The sequence below is a fragment of the Thunnus thynnus genome, chromosome 3, assembly GCF_963924715.1.
Source record: "Thunnus thynnus chromosome 3, fThuThy2.1, whole genome shotgun sequence".
In the NCBI taxonomy this organism is placed as follows: Eukaryota; Metazoa; Chordata; class Actinopteri; order Scombriformes; family Scombridae; genus Thunnus; species Thunnus thynnus.
In genome coordinates this window covers 13,607,860-13,625,003 of record NC_089519.1, presented here as the reverse complement: position 1 = coordinate 13,625,003, position 17,144 = coordinate 13,607,860, and the positions used below count along the sequence as shown (strand labels likewise).

General features: G+C 38.0%; 2 protein-coding genes across 3 annotated transcripts in view; both read left to right on the top strand.

The window, feature by feature from the left end:
- Positions 1–3,026, top strand: part of LOC137179575 (ras and Rab interactor 2-like) — a 38,670-nt gene extending 35,644 nt beyond the window's left edge. Inside the window, exon 13 of one of the 2 annotated variants that reach the window (XM_067584367.1) lies at positions 295–3,026. In XM_067584367.1, the coding sequence (XP_067440468.1) occupies positions 295–621 (327 nt within the window). In that variant the 3' untranslated portion in view covers positions 622–3,026. The remainder of the gene's footprint in view (positions 1–294) is intronic. The other variant, XM_067584368.1, reaches the window with a different exon arrangement.
- Positions 3,027–4,059: 1,033 nt separating this feature from the next.
- On the top strand, positions 4,060–17,097 carry LOC137179573 (NACHT, LRR and PYD domains-containing protein 14-like). The gene is made up of 9 exons (XM_067584362.1): positions 4,060–4,262; positions 7,240–8,860; positions 9,550–9,894; positions 10,080–10,247; positions 10,347–10,517; positions 10,706–10,921; positions 11,009–11,179; positions 12,374–12,547; positions 16,576–17,097. Exons 2-9 carry the CDS (start codon positions 7,257–7,259, stop codon positions 16,589–16,591), a joined length of 2,865 nt encoding a protein of 954 aa, XP_067440463.1. The 5' UTR covers positions 4,060–4,262; positions 7,240–7,256; the 3' UTR covers positions 16,592–17,097.
- The last annotated feature ends 47 nt before the right edge of the window (positions 17,098–17,144 follow it).

Genomic DNA, 17,144 nt, shown 5'->3' with positions numbered 1-17,144 from the left:
TTCGGCCTTGGGAAGGTGCATGGAAGGTGCTGTGTTTTGGCCCTCGTCATGGAAAAGGAACATATCTGCAGTTTCTACTAACATCACAGCATGTGGATCTGAATCTGTAGTTCAGTATGTTGGGTAGAAAGCACCCTCTAGTGGAACTTTTAACAACTGCATGCAATATCTTTCTATGGCTATAGCTGTTTGTTTTTTCTGCTCGACTCATCAGTAATGCTTCTTTTATTTATTGTGGAGATTTCTGTCTGTTCTGCCAAATCTTAATACAGGACTTTTTGTTTTTTTCTGTAGAACTATCTCCGTGTAGCCCTGCAAGAAATGGACACAGGCTGTACGGCCAAAACGTTGATCGTCCACCCTTACACCACCACAGAAGAGGTCTGCTCACTCTGTGCTTTCAAATTCAAGATTCCCGACCCTGAGAACTACGCACTGTTTCTGGTCACCGAGGACACCAGCCAGCAGCTCGCCCCGGATACACACCCTCAACGAATCAAAGCCGAGCTGCACAGCCGGCCTCGTGCACAGATCTTCCATTTTGTCTACAGGAGGGTGCCTAACCTTAACCTCTGTATCCCTGCCGTCATACACAATGGAAACTGCCTTCAAGTCGAGTAGTGGGGGAGAATGAACCAGCTTGCTGCACTTGATCCTAAATAATAGTTGTGCCTTATGGTATTCACGTGGTGCTTGTAGATGTTTGTTTTGTAGACAGATTTGAATGGAAGCAGAAACTAGGCAGACAGATATTAAATATATAAATATATAAATATTAAGGAGATTTATTTTTTATGAGGAATTGCCAAGTGGTAGGATGGACTCTGGAAAGTGCTGTTTCAGTGAAGATATGGGTCATAAATGTAAATGTTTCAAGTTTAGTTCAAGTATCAAAACTTCAGCCATTTAGAATCTATTTGGCCCATATCTACTGTGGTTAGGCCTTATGGCAGGGGGGAATGGTTAGATTATGTACTGTATAGAGGCTGATTTGCAGGAATTTTAGTATGTGAAGTCTTATATGGAGGGGAAAAGTTCTTCAGATGGTTGGACATGTATACATCCTCAAAGCAGAGGTCATACAGTATAATATTGCATTTTATGTAACTAACTTACTTAACTGCTGTTTACCCAGGTGCCTTCAAAAGGAATTGAACATACTGTATGCTACTGAAAGCTTTCAGCTGTCATCCAGTGATTAGTCAGCTTTGAAATCAAAACGACCCTGATAAAAAATGTCATATAAAAACATGAATTTAATGAGTAAAATGAACTATTGTAAAAGTTATGATTGTTTTTTATTGCTCTTATGTATTTTTCTGCAATTGCTGGTCAATTGTAGCTTGTATTTCTGTGTAGAAATATTTTTATATTCAAATGTTTCTTTTTTCTCTAAAGTGACAAAGATTTGTATTCTGAATTATTACATATTTCTGTACTGGACTCAATACTGGACTTAGATTTATGCCAGTTTTTTTTCTTCTCAAAAGTCATTTAAAGACAACACTGTTTCTATTGTTTGTTATGGAAAGCTCAAAGCTGACTGTGGAAATATATAAAATTCTCTCCAAACGAGGCTACTTGCTGACTCCAACAAAATATTATCTTTCAGGAAATTGTACAACTTTACTTTCAAGAGGGAGTGCCAATTCTTCAGATTTTGTTGCTGCACAATACTGCCCCAACAGCAAAGAAACAACAGGAGATTTTACTGGATTCATAAAATCTGTCCACATATGACTATGAAATGCACCATTATTCACACATTTGTATACAATACTAAATTAAACTGATTTGCAAAAAAATATGAACTGATTTTCAGAACCTGCTGCATAGTTCTAAATTTAAGGTGGTATGGTAGGGAATATTTGTTGAGCTTGTTTGTTGCTTTGAAACACAAAATCCATTAAACTATCCCTCACAGATCCTTGACCAAGAGTTGTAACAAAATGAATTGGTGTTTATCAGTAAAATCTGACTTAAATTAGGAATTGTCACAACACAGACCCTCCCATCCCTTTGATTACAGCCATTTGAAACTGGCCATAAGTACATATTTACAATGAGGTATTGTGCTTGGGTTCCAACTGGCTGAAAAACTTCCTGGAACTGAGTTATTAAGTATTGGACTAGCCTTTCTGCAGCCCCTGTGATAAGTAACAATGTATCTGGTGACATAATTGCACACTTTGAAGTAAAACACCCATGTCATATATCTGTAGTGTCTAGCCTCTAAGACAGAAATCTCTTCTTGGTTTTGAGTTTGGTCCAAGTACCAGGAAAAATGCTTGTTTTCATGGAGAAAGTTATGCCATTGTGGCTGCTTTACATGCATCCATTGTGGTTCACAAGGTAGAATAAAGTGTCAATACAGACAGGTTATGACTTATGAGGTTATGATTTCTTCCTCTGACCACACATCACTTTTCTGTGGTAGATTTTGGTGGCTTTAAAACTCTGGCCCCCAGGGATGGGGTGAAGCTATGACTGATATTTTTGAGGGCAACCATGACTATGGATGCCTCCATGATGAACTGAGGGGTTTCTTAGAAAGGCCTGGGGGTCACCCTTCATGGGAAGAAATTCACCTTAACATTTATATTTGCCTGGAGGAGGTTGACACTGTGCACTGGTATCACAATGGTGAAGCTTAGATCGTGTTAAAAATGAAGGGAACATATTTTACATGTGCACTATGTTCATAGTGTTTGCATGAGTTTTGTAAGTATTGACACATATGCATTTTATTGTATCTATAGAGTACTGTGATCAACAGGGTATATTGAAATGTGTTAGCAGGTCTCTGTAAAGTCTTGACTCAAGCTCTTACTTAATAAATCCTGACCTGGAGCTGGTCATTAGCCGGACTACATGGTCCCTCTGTGCGGCTCAGGTTGTAGAAAATGCACTTGCACCTTCCAAAGAAAACCTGTAATGTGGATTACACCACATGTTCACATTTATTTTAATGTTCATATAATATAGCCTAGTTTAGAGGCTGAATAAAATTTGTAACTTTAATTGCATCTATAATGTGTGTGTGCATGTGTGTGTGTGTGTAATTGTTCCATTGACTGGGTTTTATCATATAGACTGATATGTGTGTATACCAGTCATACCAGTCTAGCTATATAAGCTCAGTCTAGCTGGTGTGGTTGCTATAGTAACACTATAGCGCTGTTATGTAGTTATAAAGTAATCAGACTTCAATCTGGATCAATATTGTAATTTGATTGTAAATCTATGTTTATCATTGTTACAATAATGAAATATGGGTCTTGGTCTTAGTTACTATGTGTTTAATTATAACTGATTATTTATGATAGATAAATTATCAATAGACTGAGGTTGGTTGAAGTCAAGCGTCTCAAACAGACCACATGTTACAGACACGGAGAGTACGCAGAATTCTGAAGAAGGAAAGAAATTCACTGGTATATATCGATGGCCTTGGGAGGCACCTTTAGTTGTTTACAGAACTCTCCTTTCCACATGATATCCATATGACTTTGTCCTGCTGTTACCCGCGAGACCCTGCCGTCTAACATATAACCATACATGGTACACAATGCAAGGTACAGATTTCTCTATCATCTCCCCCATGTTTATACAATATGTAGCTAAAACAAATGAAGTATGACAATATCAATATTGTAATGTTGCTATTCATAATCATGGTTAATAGGTTTTGTTTATGTTTTTATTGATTCATGCTGCTATGTCTATATATGTCTATGAAATTGAACTTCATTGTATCCAGTAGATTTTGTAGCTGTTACTTGGAAAGAAAGAGACTTGACAGAGAGGAGCCAAGCACGCACACTTAAGACTATAGAGACCCAGTGCTGCCTGCTGCCTCCTCATAGATAACGCAAAGAACATTATAGGCGTAACAGAGCCGGCTACATGTGCATCATGTAGGATGATTATGATTACATTTCTTTTGTTAATATTCAATCTTATTTAACATTCTCAATAGATTTGTATACTTATTTTAAATTTAACTATGCTCTGAGTTTTCGTGCGCAGAACAAACCAGAGGAGGGCAGCACAAAGACTGGTGAGGGCACACCCACCATCTCCCTCTGCCCTCCCGTTTTCGGATTGGTATTTTGGGGCGTACACTGATAAACAGAAAGAGTGACACAGATGTCTCTGCGATGTCTTCCGACACATTTCACTAATGTGCACTTGAACGCCGCTGTGTCTTGTCTCCGTGTCCTATGCAACGTCGCAGGAAGAGCCTGTTAACGTGTTTCTTGGTAAGTTTGTTGCACGAAGTCAAATGATGTTCACACAGCGTGAAGCCATCTGCAGCCAATACGCTAATTTAATTCTTAGCAGTTATGATGCTGAACAGTTTTAGCATAAACTACCAACTAGTTCACGGCTAGTTAGCTGAGTTTTACTAGCTTTAGCTAGCAGCAGCCCTCAGGAAAGTGCGTGACGTTTTTTTTTTTTTACCGTTAGTTTCGTTTTCTAAGCTGGTTTGTTAAATTATCGTCTCTCAACCCTGATGTGACCTTACATCTCAGTGCAGGAATGTCTTTAAGTGGGTTTAAACCAAACGGTTAGGTTACAATATTTTACAATACTTTGCCTAAAACAGAGTTTCGATTGAAATGAAAACATCTGTATCAAATTGGCTAATATAGCACACAGGACGTTTGCCAGAGCATCACAAAAATTATGTTTATGACTGAATAATCAAACAAAATGGCAATTATCAAATTATGCTGCCAAACAGTAACTCATCATAACTCATCAGTCATCAAAACAGAGTCTGCAGCGGTCAAATCCTCCAGACTATACAAGAAAAAACATGTAATTCATGCAAAGGTCAGAATTTTTAAATGACGTAGTAAAAAGTGACTTTTGATAACTATACATTGTTGAATATCCTGTAGGCTATATATAACGTAGCTAGATTCTGACTTTACAGTAAATCCTACATTCATACAAGACAAAGTGATGGTTGTGATTGTATATTACTGTTTCTGTTCTGTATCGACCACAACTTTTTTATTCAAGATATAAAAACCTTAGATATTTATATATATATTTACATGCTGTTTAGCATTCACACTACTGACACTCACATCATTTTGACACCAATCTAAAGAAAGAGCACTGATTTCTTTTTCCTTTTTTTCTATTTAGTGGAGTAGAGTAGTGGTCAAATAATTAGTAATTATGTTGCAATGCTGCTGACTAGGCCTGCAACTATCTGTCTTGATCAACAGTCCACACCCAAAGATACACAGTTTACGATCAGAGAGGACTAAAGAAACCAGAAAAACATTCACATTTAAGAAGCTGAAATGCTTTTTTTGTTTTTTCTTAAAAAAACAAAACAAACTCAAATCAATTAATTGATTATCAAATAGTGGGCGATTAATTTTATGACAATTGACTAATTGATTAATCGATTTATAAACGTTGCAACTTGCTGCTAAGCTGATGTGTCTGTATTCTAAGTGATTTTTACACTGTGTATGTAAGCACAGAATTTGGGGTTGAAAAGTGAAAATTTTAGCGAGTTATTTTGGCTGTTTGCATTGAGGTTTTTGCACATTGAAGCAATTTTTTTAATACTGTAATACTGTATGTAACAAAGCAAACTTCGCTGCAATTGTGCAGGAATCTATCACAGTTAAAATTGATCTCTTGCTGTTGTGTTTAGGCTGATAAATAATGTGGCAGTATGTAATACAATTGAAACACTATCTCATTTATGCTAGAGAGGGAAAAGTCACTATGACAATACCTTCTTCTGCAGGAGTTGTGAGAGAAAATCAAGAGTGGAAAGGGCAAAATAATTACATATTTGTGTCCCATGACCTTGTCACTTCCACATGTCCTAAGTAAATGAAATCCAAACCACCGTCCCATCCATCTTTCTCACCTGCATTGTGGTGAAGTCTGGGTAAACGGGAGGTTGGGTATTATGTTGTGATAATTGGCCCCTCGTCCCCGGAGCATGAAGCATAAGCCCTCTGCTCTTAGGAGAGGAAAGGGTGGACTCTGAAGTTGAAACCCTGAAGTTGTCCATCTGTGACGATGAAGTTGAAGTTACCAGGCAGAAGAGACAAATGAACACGTGCATAGGGCGGAAAATCACAGATACAAGTCCAACAAATAGTGTAAAAGTCAAGCATTTCTTCAAGTCATTCTTTAATTGCTGGGGGAACCTCTGTCTGTCTGAGATTGGTTTGAGACTGCCTTTAAATCTAACTTTCAAATTTTTTATTCAATAAATTTTTTAGTTTTAATCTTGCATCCCAATCCTGCTCTTTAACATTTACTATTGTTTATACATTTATTAACAGCTTGATTCTACTTTTATGGATGTTGCATGGATTGAATTAGCTTTATCGACTGTTATGTTATTAATCAAGATTGTGATGCTATATGATTTTATAATTGCTGACTCTTCATATTGTTGATTTGGATTCCTACTGCATGGTTTGACCTGTGACCTTGCTAAATCTCGGATATTCACGGATTGGATTCGCTTAATCTTGACGTTGTTTGAGCGATTGATAACAGACAAGATGTGACTTTGAATGAATGCATGAATTGAACATTTGCTCTGCCGTAGAATTTGATAGATTTGGTTAATTTACTTTGCTGATTTGACTACCGACTGAAACTGCTCATTTATTTGATGTTTAAAAAAAGATTATTGTTATTCCCCAAGTATGGTTGTACAGTGAGGATGTGCATTTTCTTCTCTTCTTGAAGCTTCAGTAAAGTGAGACGGTTGCAGCACACAGCGATCTCGGTTGACAAGTTTGTTTTTCCAGAAGTCAAACATCCTAAAGTCTGTGTTCATATAGACACACTTTAGGATTTGATTAGAAATAAGTCCCTTGATTCCAAGACTACTGTGACTGTTGTGAGTCATTGTATTAATATGCACAAATGCTTGTGTGAACTTGTGAAAGATTAAAGTGCTTAGTGAGTGTTATAGAAAACATGTTTTTGAGTTTGAACAGTATTTGTGAAAGAGGAACAACATCACAGCTGTTGAGAAAGAGAAAGAGAAAGAGTATTCGCCCCACTCTTTGGGGTTCACTCCCTGCAGCAGCTTGTATGTCTGTGTCGAGTGTGCCATGCAGAGTTAAATGAGCATTAAATAAAGTGTGACAATATTGTACTGAGAATCGTCTCTTTCCTCATTGAAGTGAAATGCAAGAGGTAAATTATTTACACTTAGCATTTTCTTCTTTTTTTCAGGAAACACTGCTACTGTGATGGATCTCCAAAGCCGTCTCAAAAACGCACTAAAGGACAAATATCATGAAACATATTCTGAAAACTTGCTACTTCCGCCAAGACTTTGCTACCGGAAGCTCAATAGGGACTATGCATTACCTAGTTTGTATCAGCATGAGTTTAGATATGTTGATAATTCTGACCTTCATACTTGGGTTGTTTTTCAAAACGTCCCGCTGGCAGATATCTTATCATGTGACTGCAGACATGGCAGCAGCAAAAGAACAGTCATCACTTTAGGAGTGTGTGGAGTTGGAAAAACCACAACGGTGCAGAGGTGTGCTCTGGAGTGGGCTGAGGGAAAAGCACACCATGACATCCACCTCCTGTTTCCTCTCACTTTCTGGGAGTTAAATTTGCTAAAACGCAAATTGAGCCTAATTGAACTACTCAAGATGTTTTACCCGGAGTTGAAGGAGCTCGATGCTTCCAGCCTAAATGAAAACAATGTTTGGTTTGTCCTTGACGGATTGGATGAGTATCGTCTCAAGCTAAACTTCTGCTGTCCAACAGTGAGTGATGTTTCTGAAGTGTCCACGGTGGATAATCTAGTGACCAATCTGATCAGGGGGAATTTACTTCCCAATGCTCATATATGGATAACGACCCGGTACGCAGCGGCAACAGAAATCCCTGATTGCTTTTTGCTTAAAGAGACCGAGGTGCAAGGGTTCAGTGATGAGCAGAAGGAGCAGCACTTCAGGACAGTTCTCGGTAGTGATGCCCTCACCAATAAAGCCATTGACCACGTGAAAATATCAAGGAGTCTTGACTTCCTTTGCCAGATACCTCCAATCTGCACCATCATGGCGACTGTACTGAAGAATCATCTGACAACAGATGATGGGTTTAAAATCAGTCCCTTGACTCTAACCCAGATCTACACAAACCTGGTCCAAGTATCAAACATGGATGTTTTTGCCAAGCTGAAAAAGCTGGCACTGTTCCGGATGGAAAGGGGAACCGTAGTGTATGAGCATGACCTTTTAGAAAGTGGATTACGTTTTGGGGAAGCATCAGCTCTTTCCAGAGAGTGTCCACTTGTGTTGAGAGAAGAGAAGGGGCTGCATAATACCACAGTTTTTCGCTTTGGTCACACAAGCATTCAGGAGTTCTTGGCTGCATCGTCTAAACTGGACAACATTGAATCAAGCTTTTATCAGTCCAATCGTTGTCAAAACCTGGTGGACCAGGCACTGCAGAGCCCTGAGGGAAGATTTGATGTCTTCCTGCGCTTCATCTTTGGTCTCATTAAGGAGCGTGCAACACTGGGGCCCACTGATCCGCTGTTTGACTACACCAAGAAGAAGATCCTGGAAAACATTTTGTCTTACAGTGCTGTGGGTCTGTTCCACTGTCTGAGAGAGTTCGACAGTCAAGCGTTACTAAGTGAGGTCAAGTTTTATCTGAAGACAGGCATCTCACCAATCCCTGATTTCACACCAATGCACTGGACATTCATGATCCAGAGAACCACAAATTTTGAGGGGATGCGAGATAGTTTTGAGATGCAAGTGTCTATGAGATGTGATGAACGACTCCTCAGGCATCTGCCAGTTATTTTGAAATCAAGGAAAGCTATGTAAGTTCACACTCACTGGATCCAGACTTTATCATTCATACATAGTGCATTTGAACATTTGTTCAACAACTGTTTGCTTTCTGTTCTAGAGGGAAAAAAAATAGAAATAAAATCTCACTTCCCAATTGTGGTATACAGATAGCTTCACTCATTTTGACATCTGCCAGTAAAATGGAGGTGAATGGACTTTTGTGCTGCTGAAAACATTAGAAATTATATTTGAAAAACTCAACAGCAATGTGTCTTACCCAAAACAATGCCCTGGTTATTCTGGATAATCCACACACCTCACTGCCAGATTTTATAGGGACCATTTCTTTGAAAATAGTTCTAAATTGAAACATTTCACAGTGAGGACTGTGGATTATCCCGAATCTCCCGTGTAACTTATTTATTGCTTTGTGCATCACAAATCATATTAAATTTTCCTTCACTCTGTTGAATTTTCCAGAGGTGGATCACTCCTGGGCAAAATCAAACCCAAACTATCAAAACTATCAGCAACTACTAGTAAAATACAGAAAAAAAGCATTACTATGAAAAAACAGTGCCAAAACAAAAGAAAATGTGTCACTGTTAAAGTTCTTATGTGCATCCAGCAACAAATTATTAATAAGAGGTAAAAATGTATTTGATTTGTAAATGCTGTAATTTATGTTGTGTATTTGTTAACTCCCTTTTCCTTGTAGGTTGCGATTCTCGAACCTGACAGACAAGTGTTGTCCACTTTTAGCAGCTGTCCTGAGCACGAAAGAGTCATACCTGAGAGAACTGGACCTGGGATACAACAGCATCAGCGACGACGGGGTCAAGAAACTTGTGGAGGGGCTGACTGATCAAAATTGCCGACTGAAAATGCTGAAATTGCAAGGCTGTGAAGTGACATCACAAGCCTGTCAATACCTGGCCACAGCCCTGAGACAGTCCCTGAAACTGCGAGAGCTGGATCTCAGCGGGAACGAAATAGGAGACGATGGACTGAAACATCTTGCAAACGGTTTGAGAGCTCCTGCATGCCACTTAGAAGCACTTAAGTAAGTGTCGGTATTGGGATAGAAACTAATCTGTGTTTTGATATAAAGAAATGAACATAAAAATCACAGAATTGGGCAACAAACAGATTTATAGACAGCTTTTTAAAAAAAAAATTCTACATATAAAAATATAAAGCATTTCTGTTATGTCACTTTTTGTCACTTGTCATTTTTTTTCATCATAGACTATCACAGTGCAACATTGAGCAAAGGGGCTGCCATTATCTGGCCTCAGCTTTGCAGAGCAACTCTAGCCACCTGAAAGTGTTGGATATGAGCAGCAACATGATCGGAGACAAGGGGGCCAATGAGATCTTCAAAAAATTTGATATATCACAGCTAACAAAGCTGGAGTGAGTATCTGTTATTATAAATGCATTCTCTTCTGCTTGTCAACATAAATGGATGCATTATCCGGTGAGATACTGCATCTCTTCATCTCTCTCTGGCAGATTGTACCACTGCGGCCTCACTAGGTTAAGCTGTGCACGTATTGGGGAATGTCTGAAGCTTGAAACCAGCAATCTGGTGGAACTGAATTTGAGCAACAACAACTTGGAAGACCCAGGGTTTGCGCTGATCTGCGAAGGCATGTACGCCTGGTGTCGTCTAGAAAAACTCAAGTAAGGACCTCTTTCTCCTTTGATTACTTCCTGACTGAAACAGAAGTTTAATTTTAGAATTTATATTTTATTTTTTACTGTTCCACTGTCTTAAGTGTAAGAAGTAAATTCTGCAGCATTCAGCTAAAATGCTCATACACTGACAACTTAATATCTCTAAAATGAAACTTCCTCTTCTCCCTCCTTAGTATTTCAAGTTGTGGAATCACTGGTGTGGGCTGCTTTTATTTGGCGAAGGTACTGTGTTCAGTCTCACAGCTCTACAGTGGGCTGATGCAGCAAACAGACTGGCAGGCAGTTGAGCTGAAAGACCTTGACCTCAGCATGAACTGCCTCAAAGACAACGGAGTCAAAGATATTGCAGCTGGATTGACGAATCCTTACAGCCACCTTAGAACTCTCAAGTGAATAGTTTTCAGGATTCTTCAGCACGCAGTATGTTGTTATTTTAGAAGCACGGCATACTATAACATATGTTTGTTCCATTTCAGCCTGAGCCACTGCAGTCTGACCGATGAGTGTTGTGCAGAGATTGCATCAGGACTTGCCTCAAAGGAAAGCATCAGTGAGCTGGACCTGTCGGGCAACGCCCTTCTAGATAAAGGAGTAAAGAAACTCTGTGTGGGACTCAAGAGCCCTCAGTGTAAACTTGATAAATTATCGTAAGTTTTTTTCATTACTTCTTGAACAAAAAATAACTAATTATTTATTAATGCCAGTCAAAACATTGGACCCAACATGGCCATGTAGTAAGTGCTTTTACTTTAAGTAACTAGCAGCTGGGAACTAGTTCTTTCATATTTCAAAAAAGGGCAAAAAATCACCAACACATGACTCCAGACGGCTTGTGAAGTATAGTCTGCAATCCACCGGCCCACAGTGGACTGAGATATTTATCCTTTGTTTTGGCTGACATGAGAGTGAATAAAACATTACAACATTTTAGTTTTTAGTCCTTTTAAAAAATGTATTGAGCCAATGTGAGCAATGCTGCAAGTCAACGAGCAAGACTGCTTAGCGGCAGTATTAGATTAGATTTTTTTATATTTGCATCATTGTGAAGAAGTGCTGTGATTCATCAGGTAATTGATTTTCCATAAAATGTATGTATATATTTAATAATGTATCTGTATTTCCCACTCCTGTGTGGAAGAGGGTCATCTGTGAAAATCAACAGTAGGCGTGAAGTTTTTACGTGGACAGATTGTAATGCATAGAGTGGCCAGTGCTGATGCATTCATGTTTGATATTGCCCCATGTCTGATATGAATTTGAATGAACTTCCACCCTGAAATGACCTACACATGCAAGTTAATAATAGAATCAACACAACTGAAAAGTAGGGTTGGGTATCATTTGAAATTCTTTGATACTAGTGCTGATTTGATACCTTTGTTTCTGTACCAATAGCAACACACCGTATTTATAACTTAAAATATAACCATGTTTTTCTACTAAAGAAAACAAAACTGAAGTAGCTGTACAAGAACTTTTCTACAAATTAAATACAGTCTAAAACTGATGAATGAATAAACAAGACTACATATCTGACCAGACATTTGATGCCAACTTTCTGTATTTGGCACTTTTTGATACTTGGTGCTATGGACACCTTTCGTCTCGGGTTAGGGTTAGGGTTAGTCAGTCTCTATTTGAAAAGTACTAAAATTATAGTTCTGATCTTAATTGTCTTACTCATTGAACACAAAAACCAAATTATTTATTGACTCTAATTTATTCAGGTTATCTTTAAATATGTATTCATAGCTCCTCAGTGTTGTATCCAGTATATTAAAGGGGTACATTGAGCTGGTATCTGGTAACATCTTAAATACTTCTTTTCTGTTTCTCCCCAGACTGAGGAGTTGTGGCCTGAGCTCAAGAAGCATTCAGTTCCTGACCGCTGCCCTGAAGTCAAACCCCCAACATCTGACAGAGCTGCATCTGATGGGCAACAATCTGGAAGACTCAGGAATCCGAGTGCTTATGGAACTAACAAAGAACCAGAAATACTCATTGCATACAATAGAGTGAGTACAGATTTTAATGATTTTTAAAAATGCATATCAATAATAAGTTACAGCATGTATTCATGTCTCAGTTCTGCACCTTCTGTCCTTCAAAGATACAGTTGTATGCAAAAGTTTGGGCACCCTACAATCAGTACTTAGTAACACCCCCTCTGGCAGATATCACAGCTACCACTTTTTGTAACTAGATAAAAGTCTGTCAAATCTTGTATTTGGGATTTTCTCCCATTCTTCCTTACCTCTAGTTCTGCAATATTTTTGGGCTGTCTTGCATGCACAGCTCTTTTAAGATCTACTCACAGATTTTCAGTTATGTTTAAGTCAGGGGACTGTCTCTTGACATTATCCTGTTGTAGAAACCATCCTGTTTTCAGCTTCAGCTTTTTTTTTACAGACGTTGTGAAGTTTGCCTCCAGAATTTGCTGCCATTTAGTGGAATCAATTCTTCCCTCCACCTGTGCAGTATTTCCTGTGCCGTTGGCTGCAAAACAACCCCAAAGCATGATAGATCCACCTCCACTCTTAACAGTTGGCAAGGTGTTCTTTTCATGATACGCTGTTCCTTTTTTCGCCAAACATACCTTTTGTGGGAGTATTAATACTTACTATTGTTTAATTACCTCGTTATTGGGGCACCACCTCCTTTTTGGTTAGGATTTGTTAGTGCCAGGAGGGAGCACTAACCCTTGTTCAGTTTAATCAATGAATCAGTCTCATAATCGTAAATTTTTGTCCCAAACAGTGATCTCTGCTTACTTCAGCTCAAAGAAACAACCAAACACTTTTAGGATAAATGAAGACATTTATTAATAGCTAAACATCTTGAGGATACATGATAAAGCATAAAATAATATACACAAAATAATAAATAAAAAGAAAGTAAAATAAATAAATAAGTAACTAAATAAATAAGGTCTATGAATGATAATAAAAATAATTTAAAAAATTATTATAAGAGTGGCTTGAAGTGCGTGACTCAAGGCTTAACATGACGTACCGGGAACGCTAAGGGGAAAGTTAATTCAGCTTCTCTAAATAAACTCTTAATTTGAACGTTATTTGACATAAACCTTGATCACAAAGCCATGTTATGCCTTACTGTTGAGGTGATGCGTCATGGTAGAGGCGTCATCTTGGCAGGTCCAGCGTTGTTTGGTGCAGCATCACCAGCGGTGTTGCAGTGAAGAGCCTGTATCAGCTGTGGGCTGCGGCATCTTCGTAGATGCAAAGGTGTTGAATGCTGGTAAGGAATCAAACCGTTTCATGCTGCTTTGAAAGAGTCTTTAGGCTGGCTTCACTTCTGGTTTGCGTTATTGCTCTCAGAGTGCAGGTAGAGGTTCAGTTTCAAGCATTGTTGTTGTTCTTCTTCAGGAGTTCAAGTTGAGGATTCAGGCTTTAGTTGGCTTGTAATAACTTGAGTTGAATGCTGAATAAAGTTTTAGTCTGACTACGCTCTAATCTTCAGCGGTGTTTACGTCAAAATAAAATACTGTATGTGTGTACTTCAAAATTAAATTACTATACATGGAAATCCGACACTTAATGTTACTAATAAAACAAAAAAATTAACTTTTTGCACTAAAAGATTAAATACAGATATATTTGGTTGAAAAACAAATAAAAGAGATGTCTTAAGAGTTTTCTTGAGTTCTTGGAGGCCAGCTCAAAGAGGAATCTCTTTGAGGCTGTTTTTATAAGTGAAGATAAAACGGGAGGAGTTTTGGTGTGTTCTAAAGGGTTTTGTGCCAAATTATTGATGAATATTCAATTTCTTGTTCAAGGGGCTTTAGGTGTGGCTGGTGCTTTGCAGCCTGCATCTCCTGAAGTAAAGGAATTTGGGGAAATCCAATTCTGAGTTTTTACATGCAAAACCTCATACTTCAAATCATTGTTGCCTATTATTTGACATTAAAGCTGTAAACACATTCTTTTCATAATGTTCAAGCATTTCATGATATTTTCTGATTAATAACAGTCCTGCAGCTTGTATCATATTCGTAAAACCATTAAAGAAACAGTTAAGCAGTTTACATGTTCATAATAAGTCAGTTCTTCTAATAACAAATATTAACCTTCATATTAAAACTTCATGATGCCTAAGCATATAACCTTTACTGATTCAACTTTCTCAAACTATTTACACATCTTAAACCATCTACTGAAATAAAGTTTAATACTATAGTGAAAGGAAATAAAGCGAGGCCACACTTATGCGATTAGATTACTTTCAGAAACGTATTTAAATATAAGTTGAACACAACCCTTACTTCATAATATAAAAACATTCAATGTGACTATTGTTTAACAATAAAAGAAAACTTTAAACTCAAATCCTTCAAACATTATATCTTTATATTCTTATTACCTCAGAAACTTCATTCTAAAATCTAAGTCTTATATATCTTTAATAGATAGTCATACACCTATGAAAGTTATACCATTCTTCTTGTATTTACATGACAAATAACATTATATAAGTTGCATAATGATTAGACATTTCATTTACATGAATTTCAGGTTTGCCTCAGATTGCAGGGAGGCTTCACAAAGTCCTCAGGAGTATGGGTTAGTTTATGGCTTTGGTGATAAGAGTCTGTGTTCCATCTAGGTGGGAGTTATTTTTCTCCAGTCCAAGTGGCCTTTAGGGTCAGTTCATGCTTTTAGTTTGTGTCATAATTCAACTTATCGAAATGGTTTCTTAGGAGGTCTTTCTGAGTCTGTTGAGCATCACTGATCAACCCCCACTTAAAGGGTTACCAAGGTCAGTTCTGCAGGCCGAGGGTCTGCTCTTACGAACTTAGAAATCCAGGGAGTCTGTCTCTTATTTTCCTTAAGAATCAAAGGTTAATTAACACAATTAAAGAACAAGCGGTTGTCCTCCTACACTTTACTGATTGTGGCCAAAGAGATTTATTTTAACTTCATCAGTCCACAGCACTTGTTTCCAAAACGCATCAGGCTTCTGTGGATGTTCTGTTGCTAACTTCTGACGTTGGATTTTCTGATGACTCTACTGACTTTCCCATGAAGGTTTTGTTTGTGCAAGCATTTCTGCACAGTGGAACGGTGCACCACCATCCTTGAGTCTGCTATGTCTTCCTGTAGGTTTTTTGCATTCAAATGGGGATTTTGATTTGCCTTTCTGACCAGCATCAAGCAGTTCTCTCAGAGTTTTCCTGATCTTCCAGATTTCATCTTGACCTCCACAGTACCCCTAAACTCCCAACTCTTCATGACATTTCGCAGTGTGGAAACTGCAAGCTGACAACACTATGTTTATCTTCTTGTAGCCTTTCCCTGCATTGTGGACATCAATAACTTTCATTTTCAGTCTTACACAGCTGCTTAGAGGAACCCATGGTTGCTGAGTGTTTGCACAAGGTTTGAAGAGTCAGAGTATTTGTAAAGCTTTGAAATTGGCACCAGCTGACATTTCCTAATGGCAATTGTTGACATGCCTCAGGCCTAACGAGCTGATTAAGGTCTGAGACCCTGTAAAAGGTCTGACTCTGATGAAGACACAGTAGTGTTGAAACGTTAGTCTGTTTGCACAATTAAAGGCTGCAAATTAATCTGTGTTCTCCAGTCCCTTTTGTTCTCTGGATGTTGGCTGTCCTTGAACTGAGAAGCACCTGATTCAGCTGCATTTTGCTGGAAGATGCGCAGAGAACCCTGTTTTACCTTGTAAAAAGAATCTGAGACTTCAGAACTCTTTGGGTGCCCAAACTTTTGCACATGCCACAATGATGTTTTTATTTTTGTTCGATTTATGACATAAAGTATCTATGCATTAATATTTGCAGAAAATATTGTTTTTTCCATATTATAGAAAGGCAATGTTTACATTTTTTTTAAATTAAAAAATCAACAAAATATGTTATTTGCGAAGGTGTGGCCAAACTTTTGCACTCAACTGTATATCTTTGCAGTCTATAATGACTAGCACATCAATTCTAACTGCAAAATGTTACTTACTGCCAGAGTCACTCCCAGACGCATTCAAGTCTTGGCTTGTTTTTATCTTACAGTGTCTCAGCAGATTGAGGAGACAGGCAGAATGCAGAGAACACAGGCTGCTCAATCTGGCTTCTGGTCCATGTAGTCATACACCATCAACTTGATAATTTGAAGGTCATCGTGTTTCAGCACATAGTGTAACTGCAGTATCTGTTCTTTCCACTTTTGTTTCATTCATTTGGCTTTATCTGCTCTGTTTAAAGATTATTTTCAGAAACTATGTGAATATAACCAGTGAGTTTTTTAAAGCACACAATTTATTTTTTCTTTTTTATTAGCACTTTATGTATTTCTTTTTATCCAGTGCCTTAGTGTTAAACTACACAAGCTAAGTATACAGTACAGTACTTAAAAATGTGAAGGAACTGAATGATGAATTGTCTCAAGTACTGATTTATCTGTTCATATTGAATTGAGTTTTTCTGTCCCTACAGTGTTTTTGTCATGTATCATACACACTGATGGATCTTAAACAAGAGAACATGTAATCTCTGTGACCACAAAATAAATACAGGTCTTCTTGCTGAAAAATGTGCAGAGCTGACTCATTTCCTTGTTGTAGCAGCCCTCCATCTAGTGG